The sequence below is a fragment of the Callospermophilus lateralis genome (assembly GCF_048772815.1).
Source record: "Callospermophilus lateralis isolate mCalLat2 chromosome X unlocalized genomic scaffold, mCalLat2.hap1 SUPER_X_unloc_1, whole genome shotgun sequence".
Lineage (NCBI taxonomy): Eukaryota > Metazoa > Chordata > Mammalia > Rodentia > Sciuridae > Callospermophilus > Callospermophilus lateralis.
In genome coordinates this window covers 1-27,304 of record NW_027510162.1, presented here as the reverse complement: position 1 = coordinate 27,304, position 27,304 = coordinate 1, and the positions used below count along the sequence as shown (strand labels likewise).

At 38.5% G+C, this 27,304-nt stretch overlaps 1 protein-coding gene across 1 annotated transcript in view; it reads left to right on the top strand.

Annotated features, from left to right (window-relative positions):
* Positions 1-27,140, top strand: part of Cltrn (collectrin, amino acid transport regulator) — a 35,519-nt gene extending 8,379 nt beyond the window's left edge. The window contains exons 4-6 of the mRNA XM_077107922.1: positions 9,845-9,958; positions 14,749-14,943; positions 26,984-27,140. Coding sequence (XP_076964037.1) covers positions 9,845-9,958; positions 14,749-14,943; positions 26,984-27,140 — 466 coding nt within the window. The remainder of the gene's footprint in view (positions 1-9,844; positions 9,959-14,748; positions 14,944-26,983) is intronic.
* Positions 27,141-27,304: the final 164 nt, after the last annotated feature.

Sequence of the window (27,304 nt, the reverse complement as noted above, 5' to 3'; positions counted from 1 at the left end):
TGCAGCACCTTTTTCTGGGACACCATCAGTGCAGAAGATCTCAGAGGGCTCCCCGAAGACCCCATAGGAGCACTCTGAATAGAGAGCTTGTGGATGTCTACCATAACCAAGGACCACCAACAGCAAGAGGGAGCCACAGAGGGCCCTGGGCAGTGAGAATGCACTTTGCCTTTCTTTTCTTGTCTTGTCTGATCCCACCTCTCTTGCCCCCACTTCTAAATGAGGCATAATGAAGCTGGGGGTGGGGAGTGAGTGTAGGGCAGAAGCAGAGCCCAAGGGGTGAAGGGCTGGGCCCACACTCAGTGCCCCTGGTTGGGCCAGACCTGCTGGAAGGAGAGCACCTGCAGGCTCCAGTTTTTATTAGGAGCCGGAAGTGACAGGAAGGCTACACCATCTGCTGCAGATGCCATCTGGTGAGAAAGAAAGCACTGACAGAGGGGCCAAAGGCAGTGGTGTGAGAAACATCTATTTCTTCCTTCATTGCCATCTAGGAAGTCAGATCTGTGGAATTGAGTAACCTACACTGAAGTCCTGCTGTGTGCTGGGCATGAGCGTAAAAGCATGTGTATACCAATTCCTGTTCTGCCCCAGCCTGTGCCCATGAACCTGGCTGTGGTAGAGATAGGAAGATAGATTAAATATGAAAGAAACCAGGGGTTGGGGTTGTGGCTCAGCTGTAGAGCATTCAACTAGCACATGCGAGGCCCTTGGTTCCATCCTTAGCACCACATAAAAATAAATAAATAAAATAAAGGTATTGTATCCAACTGCAACTAAAAAGAAAGAAAGAAAGAAAGGAACCAATCAATTCCTTCAACCATTATTATTTACAGTTCTTAACAAATGGGTTTCTTGATATTTACTGGGATTTCTTAGAAAACTAGAATGGAAGATGGATGAAAAAATGAATTTAAGAGTAATGCCTATGTTTCATTAGATTAGGTTGAGTTTTTTTTTTTTTTTTTTTTTTTTTTTTTTTGAGAGTTAGATTGATGATGGCAACCAGTATTTTCCACCATTTATGACATGATTTAGGCCAGATTTACTAAAGCAGTTTCACGGGAATTTTTTAATGTTCTAAGAAGTTTCCAAGAAAACTATGGTCTACATTTAAAGTTTGTAGTCTATTTCCCAGGTAAACAGGGAAATTTATTTCTCTAGTTTATGCCAAATTTGGCATTTAGGTAATTTATCACTTTTAGCATTAGAGGTAGAAGTGTAACTCAGGCATGGCTTTCTCTCTCTGAGTTAAATGGTTTAGGGTATATAATGGATTTCTTCCTCTGTTTAATTACTCAAGGATAAGTCTTGTGATCTGAAAAGGAACAACATGCTCTTGTATCCACAGTAAGGTAAGGGGATTAACGGTCTTGTGCTCGCAAAACAGCAGCCCAGTTCCCATTTAGTCCTTCTGATTTCCAGAAACAAGAACCTGATTCTTACCACCCCTTGGATACCATTGGCCTTGTCTGGCCCCATTGATGAGAAATGGCAGTAGAGCCAATTCTTAAAGAATTGCTTCAGACCAGGGCTTCTCCCACTTCAGGGGAGGAAGGAAGCATTTTTCCTTCTTTTTAGGGATTTAGTTAAAGGAACTACTTGTGTATGTGTTAGTATAATTTATTGGTTAAAAAAAAACACAAAAAAACCATCCATCAGGGCCTGAGGTAGCCCAGTGGTAGAGCATTTGCCTTGTACATGGAAGGCACTGGGTTAGACCCTCACCACCAATAAAAATAAATATATAAAATAAAAGTATAAAAAATAAATCCATTAAAAAACTGTTGATCAAAATGATTATATTAGTGAACTCAATTCCATCAAACTCCACATTTAAAACCTTGAAAATGTAGGATCTGTATTCAGTGGTGCTAGTGGCATTTCAGTTTATTTAATACATGAAAACATACTTTTCATTTTATGTTTTTGGTGGAGATTGAACCCAGATCTTTGTGCATACTGAGTGGGTGCTCTATAACAAAGTCACATCCCTGGTCCCAAAACACACTTTTAAAAGGTGTTTAATATGGCTGTAACTCAGTGGTAGAGCACTTGCCTAGCATCAAACCTAGGCACTGGGTTTGATCCTCAGCACGGCATGAAAATAAATAAAGGCATTCTGTCCATCTACAACTACAAAAAAAAAAAAAAAAAGGTGTTTAATTCAAGAAGTATTTGTTGGTTGATTGGTTTTCCTTTCTGTACAAATCTTGAAGGACATTCATTGTACTCACATTTGGAAGAAAGACCATGGAGAAGTCACACAAGATGAACATAATCTATAATGGGAAGGAACTGGTATCATTTTACTCCTTAATAAATTAACTACTGAACTCTCTACCATTGTTCTTCATGTTACTTCCTTTTTAGCACCATTCCTGTCCCAAATTTACACTTCCTTTTGGATCACCACATCCATAGTATATCCAGGATGCTTCTTTCACTGAAGTTTTGTGTTACATTGTGTCTGAATTTTTGAGTCTGGGTAGGGGAATTTTGCCTTCATTTCCTCCCTTTCTTACTACAGCCCCTGTTCAACATATTTTTTCACAAGGTTTTATATATATATATATATATATATATATATCATAATTTGTAGATGGATACAATAACTTCATTTTGTTTATTTATTTTATTTTGTTTATTTATTCTTATTTATTCAAATTCAGTGCGTCACACGTGCTGGGCAAGCACTCTGCCACTGACCCACAACCCCAGCCCTTTCTCAAGGTCTTACAGGTAAATTTCCAGAAATAATGAGATGTTATCCTTATTTCATCTATCCATTCATTTTATAACCACTAAGTTCCACATGGCCCACCCTTCAGGAGTAGAGGAGCTCACAGCACAGGATGCACTTGGACTTTGTCCTCATGTTGGGGACCCAGATGCTTCTGTTGTGTTTCAGGCCAAAAAACTATTTATTTGGGAATCTCCTTGGCAATCTTCTAGCTTGTAGAATTTAAAAGTGTTTTCTTTGCTTGGACACTGAGAAGTTCAAAGCAGGGCAGAGATTCTAACCCTCCTAACAAAGACTTTTCAAGCCACATGAAATTTAGAAGCCCTTTGCCTTCCACACATCCTGGGTTCATTCTCAGATAAGGCATGGAGTTATGTGGAAATTCTGTCATCTTGGGAGTTACTGGCTTTCACCTTGTTTTTTAATGTTCTGGTGGACTCAAGACATTGGCCTTGGTATTCAAGGGTGTATGCATCTCTCAACTCTTGTACCTGAAACTTTGGGAAGGTTCACTCTCTCTATGTTGGCTAATCAGGTTAGCTCTTAGTAAATATGGTGAGTGAACGAAGCATGCTTTATTTATGTTGTGCTCTTAAACCAGGAGTCTGTGTAGAGTAGACACAAGAAAACAGTGCCCCATCCACTCATTTCTTCTTCTTTTTCCCTATTACCCTGGGGGAATGTGTCCATGGTTGATATAGCATTCAATGGCCATAGTAGAAGTAGCTCTGTATGCTGGGTTTCCCCTCTTGGTGGGTCTCTTATTTCTTATCCTGGGGGAGCCAAGATATCAGTTTGTTTTGCAAAGTGTTATCCCAGCAAGTTGGAAGTCCCAGCTGATAAAGGTGTCTCCATTTTCATATACAGCCTTTGCTTTCTGTCTTCAGAGTCGTGCTTTCCCTGGCCCCTTTCCCACAACCTTGCAATTTTAGGAGATAGGCTTATTAATTCCTAGTTCAACTGCTTATGTTTAACCAAAATACAAACACATCTCTTCGACTTTATTTCTGTGGTTGACATTTTTCAATCACTGGGTTACTTTTCTATTTATTAAGACATTAGAAGAATCATACCTTTGGACAGAACAATTTTATTGGGAGGATACTTAGTATCCTTCTGTTCAAGAAGATTTCAAATAGCTAAAACTATACACTTTGTATTAGTCTGTTTTGTGTTACTATAATGAAATACCCAAGGCAGGCTACTTTTTTAAATAAAAGCAGTTTATTTTGGCTAATATTTCTGAAGGTGTAAGGTCAGGGACCCATGTCTGGTGATAGCCTTCTTGCTGGCAGTGTCCTAAGGGAGATGGAGATTGTTCAGTTGTGTGTGTGTGTGTGTGTGTGTGTGTGTGTGTGTGTGTGTTTTGCCTCTGGTCTCTCTACCTGTCCTTTTTTTAAAAAAAAATTTTATTATTAGTTGTTCAAAACATTACAAAGCTCTTGCCTCTGGTCTCTCTACCTGTCCTTATAGAGGCATCAGTATTCAATGACGGGGGCTCCACCCTGATGATTTATATAATCTTAACCACCTCCCAAATGCCCACCTGTAAACACCATAGTTGGGTTAAGTTTCCATCCTCTTAATATCTTAAAGTGGGGGTTAAACTTCAGTGTGAGTTTTAGACTGGACAAGGCATATTTAAACCATAGCAACCTATTTTCCTAATGTCAATCATGGAGAAGGATAGGTATGCTGTTTCTTAAGATGTTAGGACAGCAGGAAGCATTCTAATAAATATTTCATACATTTGAGTATACAGCAGAGATAACTTTAAAAAACTAGATAGTCATTAAGGGCATTCTTATTCTGATGGGTGCTAATATCTCACATTTTTATAAAGCTCTTTGTTATTTTCAAAGTATGTATGTTATTATTATCTTAAGAACATTTTATTAAAGCATGGCCTAGTTTTTTTCTTGTAAACAAATTAATAGTACTCAGGCAACTTTTAAATATCCTCTTTGTTCTTATATTTGCGTTTGTGCATGCATGTGTATGTGTATTTAATTTGGAAACTTTTAGATTTTGCTAAAAGGTCACAAAGATCATATAGACAGTCCCATGTTCTCCATTTGGGGAGATTTTTTTCCTCCACCCGCCACTGCTCCCAAGGATATTTGGAAATGTCTGGAGATGTTATTGGTTTTCACAATTGAATGTGTATTTGGTGTTTTCTGCTGCTATGTACCATATAAAACTTGAGACAGCCCCCAAAAGGGTTTCTCAAACCCAACACTATTAACAATGCATCCAGGCCTCATTGTTAATAGTATTAGGGTTGAGAAACCCTGATCTGGACCTCACTTTGTTTCCCTAATAGTATTTTAAATAACTGTGGTAGATTGATCAAAAGAGAAACTAATATTCATTCAATATTATTACTCAACTATGGATAGTTTTAGTATTTCTCCATTTTTCTAGTTAGGTTCTTTTTTTTATTCCAGAATCTGCTTCTTCTGATTCTGATCCACTCTGTGACATTTTCTGTTTTCCTTTTCATGATCTTGAAACTTTTGAAGTTGATGTAGAAGTGTTTCTTACTTGGGTATGGTACTGACACCACCCATTGAGCATATAGATATGGGGTGTGTTAGGGATTATATCTATGGCTGGAGAGTATTTAGAGGGTAGTATTTAGAGGGTGGGGGTGAGAAACGACCGGCATGATGCAAGTCTCTCTCCCTAACAAGGAGTTTCACAACTAAAATCCTAATAGCACACCCCCACTGGCACACTAAGAGATTAAGCCCTTCTTAGTACTTCATGTATAATGAAATGACTTGTCTCAAATCTAGCAATCGTTAAGTAGTAAATTTCAAAATGAAAGCTTGATTTTTAGAGTTTTAGACTAGGAATTTTTTGTACCTAACAATTACTATCTCACTTGAAAATGGAGGGTTTAATGTTTTCAGCAACAATTTAAATCTTTTGGAAATCTTTATGACTAAATAGATAAAACATTTTTATTGTTTTTGCTGAGGTACTATAATAATCTATGAGTTGTCACCCAATGGGAACACTGAATAAATTTAAATAACTTGAATTCATGGTGTGGGATGGTGTAGTTATGGGGACAGAGGAGAGTATTTGGGGTCAGAGGTGCATTGATGGAATTGTCTGTATCCTTCTACTGCTGAATTTTCCTTTTTAGCTCTTGTGCTTCCCCTAAGTGAATGCATGTGTTTACTGGTTGGTCTTCTGGTTCTCCTCCCTTAGAAAGCAAGGTGCACAGGAAAAGGGGCTTTGTTTATAGCTGTATTCTCTCTCCAATAGGGAATACCATAAAACTCATGTTTTAATAATATGTAGATGGAAAGATCAACACAAACAAGTATTTTTGGTTGTCATAATTGGCAATAGTACTATTGATTTCTAGCGAGTAGAGGCTGAATTTGTTGCTAAACATCCCACAGTGCACAGATCATCCCCACAACTTAGAATTATCTGGCCTAATTGTGCTGAGCTTGAGAAACTCTGGTCTACTTCTTCCTGTGATCTGTGGAATAATGTTCCCTGGATACCATATACCATATTTACATTATCCATCCCCATATTGATGGCTATTTAGTCATTCTGATTCTTTGCCATGATGAAAAGTGCTGCAGAGAACATTCTCATTAGTGTCTGCAAGAGTTTCTGGTAGCTATACTCTCTACTCTAGAAGACACTTCCAAATGCCACTCCAGAGGGGCAGGAACCAATGGCTCCCATGGCAACCCCTGAGATTCCAATTCCATGAATCTGTACCAGAACTTGGTATCATTTGACTTTTAAATTTTAACCAGTTTGAAAAATTTAAATAGTTCATTTTCAAAAACAAGCTTTCATTTCCTGCAAATGTAAGGCTAAATATCAGGAATTATTTGTAGCGCAAGTGTTCTACAAAAAATTGATGAAAATATTTGTTCTGTAGCCTAAACCTCCAAAGGTGGAATAATTTTTTGTCCAGCATGCACCACTTTGTTTTGTTCACATATGTATCTCTGATACATATTATAGAATCACACTTTTTCAGAAAACAAGATTGACTGTTTCTTGCCAGTAGAGGTCAGTGAAGCTCAATGATTCTCCACCAGTGTGATTTATTTATTTACTTCCCTATCCTTAACCTTAGTAATTATTTGGCACTGGAGATGCTGTTGATTGGTACAGCTGTGGGTGTGCTACTGGCACCTATTAGTCAGAGGCTAGGGATGCTGCTCAAACCCTCCATGCATAGGACAGCCCCAACCACCAAGAATGGTATGGCCCCAAATGTCAAAAGTACCAAGTTGGAGAAACCATGCTGTGTGGAGTCTTAGAAAGAAAGCATATGACAATCTCTAGTAAAACAAAACTCTTGTTATTACTACTATATAAAATAAACACAAACACTTAACTTTGAAAGAAAGCATATGACAATCACTAATAAAAGAAAACTATTATTATTTCTACTATATAAAATACCAACAAACACTTAACTTTGAAAGAAAGCATATGACAATCACTACTAAAACAAAACTCTTGTTATTACTACTATATGAAATAAACACAAACACTTAACTAAGCTAACTGAGCCCATGGGCCACCTTCCTGGTGAGCCTCCTCCCAGGGAGAAGGCAGGAGAGGGCTGGCAGGGGAAAGTCCAGGGTTGTGATCTGAATAGTCTCTTTAGAGTTTGGGCTCCTCAGGGAAGGGAGAGGAGGTCTGGGGGTGGCAGACCTGTCAGGCAGAAGCAGTCCAAGTGAGCTGTGGGCTCAGTGAGTCCTGTCAGGTAGAGGGGCCTGTAGGATAAAGGGACTGTGGCTTTGAGTCTCAGAGGAGGGTGGCATGGCTGTGACTCTTAGGAGCCAAGGAGGTGAGCGGGCTGAGTGTGCTCAGGCTCAGCAGGACCCTCCTGGTGTGGCCCCTGGGAAGGGGAGGAAGGCCTAGGCTCCTGGGACAGTGGGGCATCTGCTCCCGGGCCTGCAGCAGGGGCTGTGAGCCCATGTCCTGGGCTGGCCTGGGAGCTGGGGCCGGTGGGGCAGGGGCCAGGGAAGGCCCCAGGAAGGCTGGAGGGCAGGCCGTGGCTCAGTCTCTTCCTCACAGAGGCAGATGCCCTGGAGCGGACGCTTCTCTTCAGCGGCCCAGGCCTGGGCAGGAATGACGGCTCCACTCCGTTTCTGATGACCGGCCTGAAGGCAGATGGTCTGCGCTTTGGGCTCTGCCGCTTCCTCTTGGGCTCAGGTTCCTCAAACCACACGGCTCCATCAAACTTCCTTTTCCCTTTGTTGCACTGGCTGAGGTTCTTTAGCACTGTCTCCTTGGCACAGGGGTCCGGGGCCGGCTGGGGCGGTGGGCACCTGTAGAGGCTCCCTGGACCCTCGGGATTCGTTTGGACTTTGAAAGGGCTGTGGGGCCAACCTGGGTCTGGGGCGTGGCGAAGTCTGCGCTTCATGCCTCCGTAGCGGACCTTGGTAAGTTGGGGTATCAGGAGTAGCCCGGGGGGCAGCCTGTGCGGACTGTACCTCGCAGGCGGGGTGCCCACTGCCCTCCTGCCTCGGGTGTGGTCCCCACTGTGCAGAACCTTGTGGAGGGCTTGGGAGCGATCCCGGGGCTCTGGGTGTCCCGGGGCAGGTTTACAGATGCCAGGGTCCTGGGGGCGGGGGGCAGGCCTGGGCCTCAGAGGGCGGTGCTCCTGGGTGATTCTCCTGGGCCTCAAAGGGCGTGCTGCTAGGGCCGCCCTGCGTGTGCCCAGGTACCTGTGCAGGCACCTGCTCAGGTAGAGTCCCATGAGAGTGGTGGAGCAAGATCAGTGTCTTTGAGTAGGGATCGTTTCGCAACGTGTGTGGTCGCAGCCAGACAGGAAACAAGTGACAGTTGGGGCAGACAAAGCGCGTGGGGTGCCGTTTGCGGGGATCTGGCACCCGCCAGGCTCCTGCCCCAAGGACACGAGGACAGCATGAGGCAGAGTGGCACGCGGGGCGCCCCATGCTGTCTGGAGCGCAAGGAAAGCTCAAGCCTCTCTCCTCCCCATTGCTGCTCTCAGACACAGCCCTGGGCAGAGGGTCCTCGCACTTGCATCTTCTTTTCTACCTGCCAGGGAGAAAATGAAGGAATTTCTCCAGATAGCTATTTACAGAAGAGTACTCTCTTTCAACAGTGTAAAAATGACTATAATAAAATGAAATTCTCTTTTAAAAGAATAACAAATAACTATTTTTTTTTTCAGTTAAGGTGATTGCTTTGTGTTTGATTTGTATGCAGTGTATATGAATGCCTTTTTTCTTACTTTGCTCTTAAGAAAATAGTGAAAGCCATCCAGAATTTATGATTTAGCACTGTTGATTTTATATGGACTCTCTTATAGTTTTAAGGTTCACGCATCCTCATATAGATAGTCTTTTCCCTAAACACCAATGTCATTTCTCTCTTTTCAATTATGGGTAATTCATGTGTATGGAATAGAGTGAGTCACATTGCCATTTTGTAGTTGAAAAGCGTGTAACTACAAATCACGTGTTCAAAGGCTGCTGGTGAATTGATTATAACACTTGTTTGGAGGTCTGTTCAAGGCAATATAAAAGCAACTGTTCGTGAGAACTGTTTCCTCAAAAGTACATGAGGAAGGCACCTCTTAGGATGGTCCCAATGCTCTGGTGGTGGGGGGGGTATGGACAGAAGTTGAGGCAGACAGTGCAAGTAGTGAATCAAGAATAAAAAATTGATTCTGATTGAATCTGAGAGGAGGAAGGTAGAATGGACAGGGGGCCAATAAACTTGATGAGGACATGCCAGAGGCTTCTGTGGTTTAGAGAGGGACCCAGTATTGAGGAAGCAGAGAAGCTTTCAGCTGCTAGATGATAGAGAACAATATCCTTAATGTTCTCCACCACCTAATTCCTTTTTAATTTTTGTGGCAGATTCCTTCTTAAGAAATGATTCCTGAGTATATGATTTTAAAGCAATGAGAATTTCCTATATAATTTTTTTCTTATTAAGTCATTCCTTCAAATGGTAGAAAATTACTTTGCAAATGTAACTAAGGTGAGCCATAAAATGGTAATTGCATCAGAAGAAACAGTGTAATGCCATTTGAGATGATATTCTTATGATGTATTTTTTTCTTTCCATTGTCTGCAGAATTTCCCATGTCCTACTTTGCAATGTAACCCAAAGGGTGTCATTCTGGTTTGTGGTTACAGACCCTTCAAAAAATCATACTCTTCCTGCTGTTGAAGTACAGTCAGCCATCAGGTAACTACCCCTAAATATGCTTGCTTTTGGTCAGTTGACTTGCTGATTTCATAGATGTGGAAGAGTTCTCATTCTGCCCCACATTTGATTTATTGATTATGTTGTCAAAGATTTCATTTTTGTTAATTTTTATTAGAGATTAGAGGTAGATCATTGGCTCTCATCCAGGAGCAATTTTGTCTCTGAAGAGACCTTTGACAATGTGTGGACACATTTTTCTTGTCGCAACTCGAAGTGGGAGGTGTGCCACCAACATCAAGTAAGCAGAAGCTAGGGATGTTGCCAAACATCTTATGATGCACAGTGCAGCACCCCACACAAAGAGTTATTTGACTTCAAAGTCAATCATGCTATAGTTAAGAAACCCAGGTTTAACCATTAGCTAAGAATGCATGCTATTGTCTTTATTTATATATATATAGTTGATGAGCACACAGTATCTTTATTTTTATGTGGTGCTGAGGATGAAACCCAGTGCCTCACACCTGCAAGGCAAGTGCTTTACCACTGAGCTACAGCCCCAGCCCGCTTTTGTCTCCTTTTGGCAAGAACCCTTTTGTGGCCCTATTCTTTAATGGTACAGGCTGTCAGGAGCCAGAATGCCTAGGTTTTTAATTTTTGGCATTGCCTGTTGATAACTATTGGAATACAGACAAGTTACTCACCCTGTTTTGGCCTTCCTCTCGTCATCTGTAAAATGTAATTATGGTATCCCTCTCTCAGAGCTATTGAGGTTAAATAGGTTAAATGATTTAATACATGTAAGGAGGTTTTAAAATTTTTTTTTAGTTGTGTAATGCACACAATACCCTTATTTTACTTACTTATATTTATGTGGTGCTGAGGATCGAACCCAGCGCCTCACACGTGCTAGGTGAGCGCTCTACCGCTAAGCCACAACCCCAGCCCACACGTAAGGAATTTAAGCAACAAATCATACCATTGAATTTTATTTTAAAACCTAGAAAAATATCATCATTTCTTGAGCCTCTGAAGACTTATCTTTTTCAGTCTTTACCTTTAAAAGATAATTTAACAATAAAGACCATGACTCATGGGCTGGGGTTGTGGCTCAGTGGTAGAGTGCTCACCTAGCATGTGTGAGACCCTGGATTCAAACTTCAGCACCCCATAAAAATAAATAAATAAGATAAAGATATTGTGTCCAACTAAAAAAATGAATATTAAAAAAAGATCATGACTCATACAAACTAAAAATGAATACTATGAAAGGTTTTGTTATCTCCTTAATTAATGAGGGAACTAGTAAGATGTTGAAAGTATTTCACTTTTTTTTATTTTTTGGTATCAGGAATTAAACTTAACCACTGAGCTGTATCTCAGCCTTTTTATTTTTTATTTTGAGATAGGGTTTCGCTAAGTTGCTTGGGGCCTTGCTAAGTTGCTGAGGCTGGCTTTGAAATTGAGATCCTCCTGCCTTACCCTCTGAGCTGCTGGGATAACAGGTGTGCATCAGTGTGCCTAGCTCATTGAAACTATTTCAAAGGGAACTTTAAGGAACCACACATATATAGGAATGAAGAATGATGAAATACATTTACAAATAGATGCATCATCATTCTATCAGGCAGTTATGGATCATGTTCTACGAGACACAGTTTATTTGATTTTCTATGGACAAAAATCATTTGCATTATGTTTTCTAGAACTTATAGTTTTGCAAAATAGCTCAAAGACAATATGATGTAGAAATTGCCCAAAAAAGATAATACTAAGAAGGAAATTTGGTTAAAAAAAAAAAGATTGAGTGCTTGGAATAAAGGTAGGGGAAGATGATAAATGTTCTCAACTAAATGTCTGTTTCAAAAGTCTTAGCAGGAGAAGCTTTTTAGGAGATAGGGATGGTCAATAAAATGAGAATTTATGTTAGGAATGAGTAGGGCATGCCAGTCTGGAATAAAAATAAAAGAAACAGTGCTAAGAAGGAAGAATAGAGTGGGGGAGGGGAAAGGAGATGGTACCTAGAGGGTAGGAATTTCAGGGCCAAAGAATCTATGTGGCTGGGTAAAATAGTTCTACCTCATATTTACATAACATTTTCTGGTTCATAAGTCATGTCTTATGCATCTGTGGCATTTAATTTTAATGCCAATAATTTTTGAACATAGGCTCATTTTCCTTGTTTTAGAAATGAAGAAACTGGGGATCAAAGAGATTTATTAATTTGCTAAACCTTTTTAGTGTTTTGGTCAGCTTTTTCATTGCTCTGACAAAAAGGCCTGACAAGAACAATTTTAGAGGAAAAAAAGTTTATTTGGAGGCTCAAGGTTTCAGAGGTCTCAGTCCATAGATAGCTGGATCCATTCCTCGGGGCTGGAGGTGAGGCGGAACATCACAGGGGAAGAGTATGGCAGAGGGAAGCAGCTCACGTGATGATCAGAAAGCAGAGAAAGAGACTCCACTTGCCAGATATAAAATATATACTCCAAAGGCACGTCCCCAGTGCCCACCTTCTCCAGCACACCCTACCTGCCTTCAGTTACCACTTGGTTAATCCCTATCAGGGGATTAATTCACTGATTGGGTGAATTAATCAATCAACTGATTAGCTCTCATGATCCAGTCATTTCACCTATGAATATTCTTGCATAGTCTCACACATGAGCTTTCAGGGAATACCTAATATCTAACCCATAACACTATGCTAGAAAGTTTAAAAAGAGTGAAGACTTGACCTAGGCATATTCTTCCATACCTACACTGGTTTTAAATCTATACTATTTACACCTGTAGAATGATGCAAGGAAAGGGGCAGCCATTCTAAGATGTGTGCTGTTGCTCTTTTGTGAGGATCTGGCCAAATTCAACTCTGGTCCTAGTTGAAAGATATCCATGGTGACTGATGCCAACTGGGACCTCCTGTAGTGGAGGAGATTTAATCTGTGTATGAGCCAGAACTTTTATTCAGCCTGAGAGGTGATAGAATACATTTCCAGCCTGGAGTGCAGCAAAGGGTTGACCACCCGGGTAGGTAGAATCAGTGTGCCGAAAAACTTTTCATTATTCTGTGAGTTATATGTTAGTAGTGGGGTTCATTATTTTGTGGAAAGGTTTGTGGTCCCAAATTATCAATATTTAATTATGAAAAGGAAACCATTTTGTGGTTTGATAAAAACATTTAAATTATCCCTTGCTATAGATTACCTGATTGTCTCAATATAGGGTGTGTGTGTGTGTGTGTGTGTGTGTGTGTGTGTGTGTGTTTTGCTGGGGGTTGAACCTAGGGCTTCACACATACTAAGTGGTATTCAACCACTGATCAACACCCCAGATCTTATTATAGATTTTTTTTTCTTCTTAATTTGCTAAAGAAGGCTTTCTCTGATGGGCTAGTGCTGGTCTGTGGCATTTCTCAAGTCATTACTTACTATCAGGCTCTAGACCTAGGCTGTCCAGTATTGGAACTGCCAGCCAGGTATACCTATCAAACACTTGAACTATAGCTAGTCCAAAATGAGATGCTTGCTAAGTGTAAAATACACACCAAATTTCTAAGGCAGTATAGAACAAAATATAAAACAATTCAATATTGATTATATTGAATTGTATTTTTGAAATTATATTTTCTTGGATATATTAGACAAAAATACATTATTAAAATTAAATTTACCTGTTTCTTTTTACTTTTCTGGTGAAGCTACTAGGAAACTTTAAGTCACATAAGGTTCATATTATTTTTCTATTTTCCAGGCTGCTCTAAAGGTAGATGAAGTCTATTTGTATAGTGTGAATTCAGTAAAGACCATAACATATCTCCAAGGAATTGTTTCACCTAGTTTGTAATTCCAATTAGAAATTAGCTTATTTGTTTTCATTTAAATAAGTCTTTGTTACCAACGCCTTTCTAACTATTGTTACCACCAAAAATACAGGGAAATAAAGGGAAAAGTAACACATTTACCTTTAGATTTTTCTAGGTTTTTGGTTTCCTGAACCACCATTGCCTTTAGTCATATGGAACCACTTGCAGTTTACTGAAGTACTTTACCATGATTCTATTACTGTGCTTACTGCATACTTTGGTCTAAAGAATTCCTGCTTGTCCCTCAAAGCACAGCTCATTCACTATAACATACTTGGTCCTTTCCTGTGCTCCCACTGTGCCAATACTTGCCTCTTTCACAGAACATTTAGCACTGCACTATTGGTGTGGATATACTAATTTGCTACACTTCAAGAGTGTAAGCTCCTGAGCATTTTTATTTCATATTGTATCTCCAGCACCTAACACAATTATCTAATACTTAGTAAGTTTTTGGCAAATGTTTGTTGAGTTAATGGAAAGAAATCAAGTTGATGAATCTGAAGACACTCTTGGTTTGTGTTTTTTCTGTTCCTGGTTTTCTTTTCTTCCCATTCTTCTCACTCACCTTTTACATACAGTTTTACCTCATGGGATTGTTGGTATTTATGTAAGCACCTTAAGTAGAGTTCTGTTATTGTAATCTAGAAGCTATTTCTCAGGAAATAAAACATGGTGGGCAGATTGATTTAAAGCTCAGGACTTTTAGTTACTTCTAGGACATTCCAATAATGCAGGTCAGCAGTGTAATAGATGGGCATCTCTGGCAACCAGCACTACAAATTACTAAATGAAACTTCAACACGATTGTCCTTAGCAAAATTTCTAGTCAACCTGAAGTCTCCTGCTAGGAGAATACTTTGTTTGTAGAGATATTTATAATCGTGGAGAGACAGTACTATACTTTGTTTCTAGTGCTTTTTATTGTCTTATTTTTTGCTTGTTTTTGATTATGATTGAATTTTAGAATGAATAGGAACCGGATCAACAATGTCTTCTTTTTGAATGACCAGACTCTGGAATTTTTAAAAATTCCTTCTACTATTGCACCACCCATGGACCCACCTGTTCCCATCTGGATTATTATTTTTGGTGTGATATTTTGTATCGTCATAGTTGCAGTTACGCTACTGGTTTTATCAGGGATCCGGCAACGAAGAAGGTAAGCTATTTAATGGGAATGAGTTAAGTATTTGCTTATTTTCTCATGACTTAGAAAAATAAGATTTTCCTCTGGCTGAAGGTAATACCTTAAAGTTGAAAAAATGGTGATTTTTAAAATATCACTTATTCTTTCATCTTTTTGGTTAAGAGTTCAGTGTCCTTTGCTTAATGAAGCTCCTTCCATTACTTACTTTCTTTCTATTCTATACCATATGAGTATTTCTTATCTGTGTTGTGATTTTCTAAGCTGGATACATGGAATGAAGCAGAGTTCAAGTAGATGGAGTTAATCTTTGGTAGTCATCCACATCCAGATACCAATAGTTCCACAATTCTTTGAATGTCTCCCTACCATGGCTTGCCTCTTCTGGGCCCAGGGCCTACAGGCTACCCTCTATGATATATAGAACTATGTTTCTCATGGTCTTTGAATCAACTCCCTATGTCAGAATTACCCAGAACACTTGTTTGAAATGTAGGTTCCTTGGCCCTATCTCAGACTCACTAAATTAGAATTTCTGAAAGGGATTTATTTCATTCATTTTTCTAATTAGTTTTGTTTGAGAGCTTTCAATTTAACAACCTATATACAGGGTCCTACTTCTTGAGTTCATTCTGGATTCTGGGGCACTCACAAACCTTGATGTCTAAATTACTGATATTGCTTCAAGAGGGAATTTCCTTCCAGCAGGAGAGGTACTGAGGCAGTAGGAAGGAAACTAGGCAGGATTTCCCAGCATGATGAAAGGAGAAAATGATTTTGTAAGTACCTCTAATCCAGGGGGAAAGATGGGAGATTCCTCGATTCTTCACTGAACACTTTAATGCTTCTAAACTTTCCTTTCTGATACTAAGGAAGAGGAATTCTGGTAATTGGGGATCACAGGAACATGACTTTCAAAAGGGGACACGTGAGGGATTGGTTTGGACAAATGTTTCGTCTAGATGCTTCTCCAAACGTTTACTACTTTCCATATGTTTTATCCTGGCTACTAACAGAGAGTAGGCATTTTCAAACTTACATATTATAATTTTTCACAAACAATAAGTGAAATGCTATGGAATAAATGTGGCATATGTCTATACCTCAAATTAAATGCAAATATTAGAATCAAGTTGCACTTGCTTGCTTTTCTTAATGATTTTGACATGATATGCAATGCAAAAAGGCTTGTTACAAGGTATTTATTTGGTTTTTGTTTTTAGAATACTAAGTAACATTTTTTTGATAATGTTTGAAAACTATGTTTAATATTTTTAAATTTTGCATTAATTATGAAATGCTATGGTTGGAAACCTAAGTGAATTTGCTTCATCTCCTTGGTTCCCAATTTTCTCACTAGCACCTCCTATAAGGTAGGAGTTAGAAGAATGGATTCTGGAGTCAGACTGCTTAGATTTAAAGTATTTATCTTTCAGATTCTGCCCTTGTATATAACCCATTAACTGTACAATACCAGGAAACACAAACAATGAGTCAGGGAAACTGAATTTGGGAGAATGTGGTTTGTGTTGCTAGAGCCAATCTGTTAAATTTATCTTTACTCTCTGTTCATAGATAAGTTTTGTAGAGCAACAGCAAGGTGTACTGGAAATAATTAACTTGATAGGATAAAAGAATTAATACAGCAGAGTGCTTAGAGTGGTATCTGGCACACAGTGGGTACTCAATAAATGTTAGCTATTACTATTATTTTATCAACTTGTCATTTTCTAGTCTTTTAGCTAGTTTGTGATGGGATCAGTTATCTTCTTCTGAGCAGATTCTACAGTAATATGATAATTGGGTATGTAGCATCATAATTTGTTGCCTGGGAGAAGTGAGGCTGTTGTTACAATCTTGCCTTCATAAATTCATTTCATGTTCAAACTAGGAAAACAGATGGACAATCTCTTGTGTAAACCTGGAGAGCATCAGTAATTAGCAACTACAGTCAGGGCAATTATGACAACCTCCTGGAGATAAATTGTTTGTTGTGTTTTATGTTTGACACAATCAGTGGTAGGTTTCCCTGGGTAAAATATTGCTTAAGAGATGAGGAGAGGGTACAATTTGAAGTGGAGATAGCCCTGATAGTTGTGATTAAAAACCCATTGTAGGGCTGGGGATGTGAATCAGTGGTTAAGTCACCCTGGGATCAATACTTGGTACCAAAAAAAATTTTTTTTCTTTAGTCATGGAACCCAGTGACCCTCGCATGCCAGGCGAGCGCGCTACCGCTTGAGCCACATCCCCAGCCCCAAGCCCTTAGTCTTTGAGGAAGACATCTAAAGAAATGTTTAACAATCCAATCTATACATTAGAAAATAATGAACATAGTTTGTATGGTCCAGATCTTAAACTTAGAAGACCTGGAGGGACCACAGGGTTATCTAAGTCACTGTTCTTTTTCTATGGAGAAGTGTACTAGAGTCATCTAAGATGTATGCATATTTAAACTTATCATTGAGGAAATGTCTCAAGCAAAGCTATAACAATTCTGTTGGTTTCATCAGTAACAGTATTATATTGATTATTCAGAACAACTGGGTAGAAAGTTTGGACTGCAGTCCAAACCAGGTAAACTCAAATACCATCTGTGTCGTTTACATATATGATCTTGATCAAATTGCCTAATTTTTGTAAGTCTTGGTTTTTCCATCTGTAATATGGATATAATATCTCACAGGGCTTTCAGCATTTCATGAGGATTGAACTATATAAATGTGTATAAAGTATCCAGGATATAGTATCAAGTATTAAATAATTAAATACTTAAATAAGTAGCAATTATTATTATTATTCAGTGCTGGGAGCCATCAGATCAGCCAAGTAGGTATGACAATTTCCTTGCCAGCTACTCCCATGCTGTCTAGTGGAAGGACTCCTGAAAGGTGACCTTGCTCAAGGACCAGGGCGGATCCGTGTTTAGGGTGTCCCCGGTTTAGCATAATAGGAGATTAGGGTGTTCCCCCTTTAGAATAGGGCGGTTTGGTTTAGCATAATAGGAGATTAGGGTGTTCCCCCTTTAGAATAGGGCGTATCCTGCTGCCTGAGTTCCTCTTGAGTTCTTAGGGTCAGACAATATATTTGGGAGACAGAAGCCCAGGGTGGTGGATTTGGGCAGAGAACGTGGATTCCCCCAGAACGTGTTTGTAGACGGCTGGTGTGAGTTCAGGAATAAAGAATTGCTGTTTCAATCTACAAGCTGTGTGGTGACTCGTGATTTGTGCCCAGCCAGAGACTGCGGCAATTCAGGATCAGCTTAACTTAGTGCTGTGATTAAGGAGCTCTAGGAAAGGATTCTTTTCCCACCTAGATATTGCCATCATACTATAGAAAATTTTCCAGTTCACTGAAACAGTGCCTAGAATTTTATTAGTTAGCAAACAAGCATTTTACTAAAATATAGTTGAGAAATAAAATTGTATATATTTATGGTATACAGGATAATGTTTTGATGTATTATGAAATGGTTAAATCAAGCTAATTAATGTATCCATTACCTCACATACTTATTATGTTTTGTGATGAGAACTTTTAATATCTACTGTCTTGGCAATTTTGTCAAGTATATAATAGATTATTGTTAACTATAGTCACCATGCTATACAATAGATCTCCCAGACTTATTCATTTTATCTATCTGAAACTTTATACCCTTTGACCAACATCTCCCCATCTCCCCATCCCTAACCTTCCAGCCCCTGGCAACTATCATTCTACTCTCTGCATCTATAAGTTGGACTTTCTTTAGATTCTCATGTATGTGAGATTATGTGGCATTTATCTTTCTGTGCCTGGCTTATTTCATTTAGTATAACTTCCTCTAAGTTCATACACATTGCAAAGGACATGGCTTTCTTTTGTACAGGCTGAATAGTATTCCATTGTGTGTGTGTGTGTGTGTGTGTGTGTGTGTGTGTGTGTGTATCACATTGTCTTCATTCATTCACCCACTGATTGCATATTTTGGCTATTGTGAATAATGCTGCAATGAACATGGGAGTGTGGACATTCCTTCAGCATACTGATTTCATTTCCTCAGAATATATACCAGAAGTGGAATTGCTAGATCATATGGTAGTTCTATTTTTAATTTTTTCAGGAAGATCCATACTTTTTTCCATAATGACTGTACTAATTTACATTCCTACCAACAATGTACAGTGATGCCTTTTTTCCATATCTTGGCCAACACTTGCTATCTTTCCTCTTTTTGGTAAATAGCCACCATAATATGTGAGATGATATCTCATTGTAATTTTATATTTGCATTACTCTGATGATTAGTGATGTCAAACATTTTGTGGGGGGGGTACTAGGATTGAACCCAGAGGCACTTTACCACTGAATACTTCCCCAGATCTTTTTTTTTTTTTTTTTTTTTTGACACAGGGTCTCACTAAGTTGCTTAGGAGCTCACTAAATTGCTGAGGCTGGCCTTGAACTTGTAATCCTCCTGCCTCAGCCTCTGTAGTCACTGGGATTGCAAGCGTGTGCCACTACACCTGGCTGAGCACTTTTTTCATATAACTGTTGGCCTTTGTATGTCTTCTTTTGGAAATTATCTATTCAGTTTCTTTATGCATTTTAAATTAAGTTATTTGTTTTCTTGCTGTTGAGTTCCTTATATATTTTGGATATTAGCCCTCTAAGAGATATATTGTTTACAAATCTTTTCTTCAAGTCCACAGGTTGTTTCTTCACTCTGTTGATTGCTTCCTTTGCTGTGCAGAAGGTTTGTAGTTTGACATAATCTCATTTATCTATTTTTGCTTTTATTACCTGTACTTTTGGGGTCATATTAAAAAATTCATTGCCCAGACAATTGAGATAGAGATTTCTCCTTAAGTTTTCTTCTAATAGTTTTACAATAGTTTTCTTTCTAATAGTTTCTAATACTTTTACATTTAAAACTTTAACCCATTTTGAGATGGTTTTTGTATTTGGTGTGCAACTATAGCCCAATTTAATTATTTTGCATTTGGATAGCCAATTTTCCCAACACTGTTTATTCAAGACCCTGTTCTTTCCCCATTGTGTGTCCTTAGCACCTTTGTTGAACATCAGTTGACCATAAATGTGTGGTTTTATTTTTGTGCTTGCTAGTCTGTTCCATCGGTCTATGTGTCTGTTTTGATGCCAATACCATAAAAAATAAATACATGTCTAAAAATGCAAATGATCCATGAGGTATACTGGTCATTAGAGTAGTGATGAACTGGTTAACAAGCTCTCTCAGGAATCTATGTTTATTTGTAGCATTTTCCAATTTCCTATCAAGGCCAAAACATTCTGAATATTTAGCAGGCAGCCCTTGCTGTCCTATACTTGCCAGCTCCAGCACACCATTACAATTGTCACCTCTTTTGAAACAATTTGAGGAGGTAGCTTCTCTAATAACATCTAATTGAAAATAGAAGTTTGTGAGAAAAGATTTTTTTCTTTTTACTCTTGGACAACAATTAAGGAGCTATATAGGTGGGAAGGCAGCAAGTATCAACTGTATATACTTTGCAATGGTGTCAATGCTAGGTCTGTGTCTCTCTTTAGCCCAGAAGTAGACATCTTAGTTGTCTGGTCAGCTTTATAATGACAGTGATGGTGATGGTAGTGATAATGATGAAGGTGACTGTGATGATGGTGACAGAGTTTGTTTGTTTTTATAAGAAGAGCATTTGACCAAGACTCTTGGTTTTGGGTTTCAGTCTCAGGCACTGGCATTTATTAGCTGAGTGACATTGAGCAGATCACGAATTGAAAATGTTAATAATATTTTCTCAGATTGTTAAGTAATGATGAGAGGACAAAATCAGAGAAGACCCATAAATTCTTTATATACTGGAAAGTGCTATATCAATGTAAGTTACCATAAAAAACAGTTATATGAAGTGATAATTTAACTTGTCACTTTATGGAATGTCACAGGATCATAAACACAGCACACTTTTAGACTTACATGTACTTAGGGGAGTTGATTTACAAATCCAGTACATAAATAGACTATTATAATGTTAATAATGTTACACCTTAGCTGGATTTAATGTTACAACTGGGTCTTAGAAAGAGACCTTGCCAATTACCTAAATTCAGCCCTCCAGAAACCCAAGCCCAGAGAGGTAAAAAAAATATATTTTTTTTTTAAATTTTTTTTTGGTAGAGTGCTTGCCTCACATGCACAAGGCCCTGGGTTCAAACCCCAGCACCACCAAAAAATTAATTTTTTTATTGACCATCCATTCTGTGATATGAGCTATAGTTTATATCATGAAAGAAACAAACATTGATAACATGGATGGTTCTTGCCTACAGGGAGATTATAATCTTGCAGTTGGTATCAAAGCCAGGTCAAGGACTTAGGACACAGAACCCTAGCTAATGCTCACAGCTGAACAAAGTCATTAGTAAATTTGTTTGGTTTGTTTCTAGTTTTACTTCTTTCCTGTAAGATCAGCAGTAAATAGAAGTGCATGTAAATTTCCACAAATCTTACTTTTCACTCAGGGAGATGGGGCTCAGTCAACACTTTCATATAGGGGAACTTCACATTCTTATGAAGTTATAATTAAATGAATAAATCATATTTTAAAAGAAGTATAAATAAAATGAGAAATGTCAGAGCTAATTGTTTTCCTTTGCTGTGTTTAAATATACCCAACTAATAGGAAACCAATGTAAGTGTGTTTTTAGGGGAACTTGGGAAGACTAAAATAGAATTCTATATGAGCTTTTTTCAGTATTCTTGTTCCATATTGAAAGACAAGTTGCTGTACATATTTGAAATTCAGTTTCTCCATCAGGAAAACAGGGATAATAAAAAAATCTTCATAATGTTGCTGTGAGATCTAAATGAACGGATACATACAAAGCAGCTACCTAATCTGATTTCTGCCACATAATAGATACTTATTATTATCATTATTATTTCTATTGCATGGCAAATGTAAAAGAACTTGCCTACAATCACATGGTTAGAATATTGTGGTACCAGGATTTAAAACCACGTAGGCTTGATTCCCAAAGCCTGTCAATCTTATTGGGCTGCAATACCCACTCAAATCATTCTAGTAATACTGATATTTCCTCCAAGCCTGATTATGAGGACAATCCCAATTCCCCAATAATTCTGTCCTGTATGAAAATTTTCAGACATATTTGTCCTGTATTGCTTTTCTGGTTATTCTTGAACCTCAGCTCTTCAGCCGTGTTTTATTTAAAGTGATACAGAAATACTTTTTCTGCTTTTAGTCATCACTATTTTATTTTAGAACAGAGCAAACCCTGTTCTTCAACCCCCCCACCCCCACTGGAGCCCCAAGGGCTACCTGAGACTTCTTTTGTCTCCTCCTTCGATTCTTTTCTTTCTGGATTTATCAGAGACATCCACTCTCAAGACTGCTAAGAGGTAGTTTAGTAATGGTTTTTTCATTCTCTTCTTGAACCACCTGACATTGCAGGAACAGTGAAAGTCATTAATACTCAATTTTATTTTGCAGGAAAAAGAACTCACATTTTTTTTAGCAGAATATCAAATCAGAATGATCCAGAAAGACAGTTAAGTTTTATTATTCTCAGTATTACTGCACAGGCAGTGAATCAGTTTATTACAGTGTGCACTATGAAATGTGACAAAGTGCTATATTACTGTTAGATAACCTTTGAGCTGCTTATCATGTCTACCAGCTAGCAAGTTACTGACATTGCATATTGTGAAGCCCTGCAATGCCAAGACTCTGAACAACAGGATCTAAGGTCGCAAAAACCAATAAGTACCTAATTTGCCACTGACACAGCTCAATTGGACAAATTTCCTCAGCAATTTCTCTCAGAAGCTTTTTGTTGGAAAATTATCCTTTTTCTAAGAAAAAAGAAATGTCTCTTCATCTCTTTGCTTCTTCCTTTTCTTTCTTTCCTATTCACTGTGATGCCTGATGGATTATTTTTCCTTCCTGGCTGAGGAGGAGGAGGCAATATTCCTTACTTTGACCTGCACATGTTCAGCTCTCTGCCATTTGTCTTCTAATTCTATAAAAACATCTTTTATTTTTAAAATTGGCAAATAGACACTGGCCGTTCATTATTTCTAAGACTACCATTGCATTGCCACTTACTTTAAAATGCTACATCCACTAAGATTTTTGTAATACAGATTTCAGAACAGAAAATTCAGGATAAAATTTGACTATTTAAAATCCATTGTTATAGAAAATTATCATTCACTCCAACCGCAATGAGGAGTGATTTGGAGACACTTTCTGTGAACTAGGCATTTTTTATTACAATTTATCAATGTACATTTCTCCCTAGCATTTAATTCCTCCAAAAAAATCACTCTTCTCTTTTATAAAGCATTAAAAATGAGGAGAAGGGGGATGAGTGAATTTGAAGTCTTTTTCCTTTCATCAAGTTCTTTCCTTTAGGAGACTTGTGTCTCATCCACAGGTAGGCATTCAAAACCTAATTAAGCAATGTTGGATACTATAAATGGAAGCGATGTGACTGATGACTATAGAATGTCAATTGCTTTCGCTTTCTGGGGGATCTGGAAAGGGCTAATACTCCTGTCCACAGGAGGAGGGGCTAAATGTTCTAGTTTTTCAGTGGGTGATTTAACTTGGCTGAAGGACCCTCTCATCATACTGAAATCTAGTGTACCCTAACCTGTGGTGATCATCGATTGCTAGTGTTTAGAATGGCTAGTGAAGTATCTTCATCTGGAATATGGGAAAACACAGCAGCCTATTTATTCCTAGGTTTCTGGGACTGCAACCTCATCTTCTAACCAGCATTGACCCAAAGGTTTTACAAATTAATGTTTAATATCCAATGATTCCAATTTAGTGATTGTCTATAGTGTCACTTGTAGTATTTGATGGTGGAATACATAATGGCTAAATACTTTCAAATGATGACATTGGAATGCTACTTTCCTTTATGAACTTCAACTATTTGAAATAATTTAGTAAATCATTAGTGAATTCTGGTAAAACCCACAGTAATTCCTAATCTAATGTAGGAAAAATGCATATTTTCTGCCACCCATTAAAAATATGAGACAAAAAAATTTCATATGCCCTTCCTTCCTCTGTTTTTTTCCCTTCCCTTCCTCTCTCCCTTCCTCCCTTTTTTACTTATTTGTCTATGTGTGTATGTGTGTATGGTGGATCCCATTCAAGATCTACGTTGGACTAATGTTTGAGTAACTTTGCCTGAAGCGTTAGTTCATGCATCATCCATCCATTCATTTGTCATTATCCATCCATCCACTAATTTGTTATAGCCAACCAGCTATTGATCTACATCCATTGATCCATTATTCACTGAGTTGAGTTCCTATGCTGGGCTGAGTCCAGGTCAATTGTTTTAAATTTGGATTTTTCTGATGAGTTCCTCATTATGAAATTCAGGTCAAAAATTGAGAACGGAGTTGAGTATGGTGGTGCATGCTTCTAATGATACTAGTGACTTGGGAGACTCAGGCAGGTGGATCACAAGTTTGAGATCAGATTCACCAATTTAGTGAGGCACTAAGCAATATAGTGAGACCATGTCTCAAAACAACAACAAAAATAAAATTAAAAAAATTTGAAAACAAAAAGGACTGAGGATGTAGCTCAGTGGTAAAGTGCCCCTGGTTTCAAGTCCCACGACCAAAAAAAAAAAAAAAAAAAAAAAATCGAGAATGGGTGGTGCATGAATACAAAAAAACAAAACAAAACAAAACAAAACATGTATCTGGAATCATCTTTATCATATCTGAAGGCACTTGTCAGTTTGTCTAATTGTTGGTGGAGTTCATCAAATTTCCTCTTTGACAAAATAGAAGTGTCTTTTTGTAATTAATACATTATTTGTGGAGCTGATATTTTGAGACCATGTGAATATCCTGTTCCCCAATAATTTCTTACTAGTATCTATTGATGAGCTCTATTGGAATCAATTATTACTGCAGTTGTGGTTTTCTATTCCTATTACCCTTTCTATATTATTTGGCATTCTTCTGTAAAGAAGAGCTTTCTCAGCACTTTAGTGATTCCTCTTCCCCCCAAGCCCCAGGGATTGGAGTGGGGACCCTGCCAGCCAAAACACTCCCCCCTTCCTAGCCCCCATCTCTTCTAGCCTCTCCCCTTCCCTGGTGGAGAGAGGGAGCATGAAGCTCTCACCCTTCGTGCCCCCTTGCTTGCATCTGTATATAGTGTGAGCCGCAAATAGCCCTTCTCCTTCCCTTGCCCTTCCTCAATGTAGTGGCCTTAGATATCCCGTTTGTTAATAAAGACAATTCAACCAGCTCCCACCAAAGAGAGAGAGAGAGAGAGAGAGAGAGAGAGAGAGAGAGAGAGAGAGAGAAACTTTCTCTTTTCTGTCCTTTTCTCTACTATTTTCTTTTTGGTAGTAATTAAACCAGGGCCTAGCACATGCTAGGCAAGTACTCTACCACTGAGCTATACTCGAAGCCCTGCTTTTAAATTTTATTTTGAGACAGGGTCTCACTAAATTGCCCAAGTTGGCATTGTACTTGGAATCCTCCTGCTTCAGCCTCCTGAATTGCTGGGATTATAGGCTTAAGCTCCTCCATTGTATTCTTTAAAGCAAATAAGAGCCAGGTGCAGTGGTGCATGCCTATAATCCCAGCAACTCGGGAGGGTGAGGCAGGAGAATCACAAGTTCAAAGGCAGCCTCAGCAACTTATTGAGGCCCTGAGCAACTCGGTGAGATCCTGTCTCTAATAAAATACAAAAAATGGGGCTGGGAATGTGGCTCAGTGGCTAAGTGCCCCTGGGTTCAATTCCTAGTACCAAAAAAAAAAAAAAAAATGCTTTCTCAAGTATGACTAACAGGAACTTCCATCTGAGTCACCATCAGTTCATCTTCACTACCTCTTCACCTGAGACTCATCAAGGTCCCACAGTAGTGGGAGTCCACTCTGATCACCACAGGAATGTACAACATTCTAGATGAAGGATCATTTCAGATCTGCCTCTTTGGAGGTCCACAGATTCTTGGTACAAGACAACCTTTGGCAAGTCTGAGAATCTCATGCCTAACATCATGCCTCCAGGGTGCCACCACAGAGTAGTGTCCCCAAATCCAACCTGTGATGAGCCCTCAGGGAAACCCCTCTCCCTCTGGTTGCCTATAGGCACCAACCTCTCATCTTTCCCTTGCCCCATAATATCAAACATAATTGGCTCAGTTTGTTAGTCTTTCATAAGAGACAGGAAAAACTTTTGATTTTGAGGCCGTAGCTTTCCATACTCCAAGGAAACATGAAGGATCTGGTTACCACTTAGGTTGGGGTAGCAGGGTCTACAAAGACTCAGAGTATGAGAAACTAAAAAGTTTATCCTGTCATGTAGAAGTTTTTGGAATGATTTGGACTTTCAGCTGTGAGTTATAATGTAATTAGGAGAATGTTCTGGGTTCAAAAATCCTGACTTACAAATTAAGACAGCTACTTTGTAATTAGTAGAAACAACCAATGATATCTGCAATTTACAACAATTACTTTCTACAAAATAATGTGAACTTTATTTCCAATATGGCATTTCAATTTGATTTTCCGTCAACATTTGCAAACCATTAATTTGTCAAATCCTATGAGAACAGTTTATTGATTTTTTTAATTCAGTTTTTACTAAGTTCTCCTAGAGGTCAATTTTTCGACTTGCCAATGTACCATACATTTTCCTCACATTTCTTCTTGTAGTTTTTGTGAATATACATGTATATATGTATATGCATGCACTATATTTATTCATATATATATATATTCATTTATTTAGGTATTTGTATACATTTATTTTAGTTTTCTAAATAAGACTACTTCTTCCTATAAATATGTATATATTATCCATAAAAAGTCTTATCTGCATAGTATCTTTTCACCTCACCAGCTCTTTATGGTCTTCAAAATTATTTGAAAATATATAATATTGATCATTTCATTCTTTAAAGGCTCCTGTGCCCCATTCTCTCCTTCATATTTGTACCAAAGACCATACTCAGCCATATTTTCTCCTTCTAGATCTCACTGATTCTTTTTATATGCTTTTAGGAAGAACAAAGGACCATCTGAAGTGGATGATGCAGAAGAGAAATGTGAAAACACCATCACAATTGAAAATGGCATCCCCTGCGATCCCCTGGACTTGAAGGGAGGGCACATTAATGATGTTTTTGTGACAGAGGATGAACGGCTCACCCCTCTCTGAAGGGTTGCTGTTCTGCTTCCTCAAGAAACTTAACACTTGTTTCTTTGTGACTGCTAAGCATCTTAAAATATCAAGGGCAGATTATATATTTTTATTTTGCCATTCCTCTAAGAAATTTTGAATGTATTTGAAAGTGATAGGTAATCAATTTTACCCATGAAGAC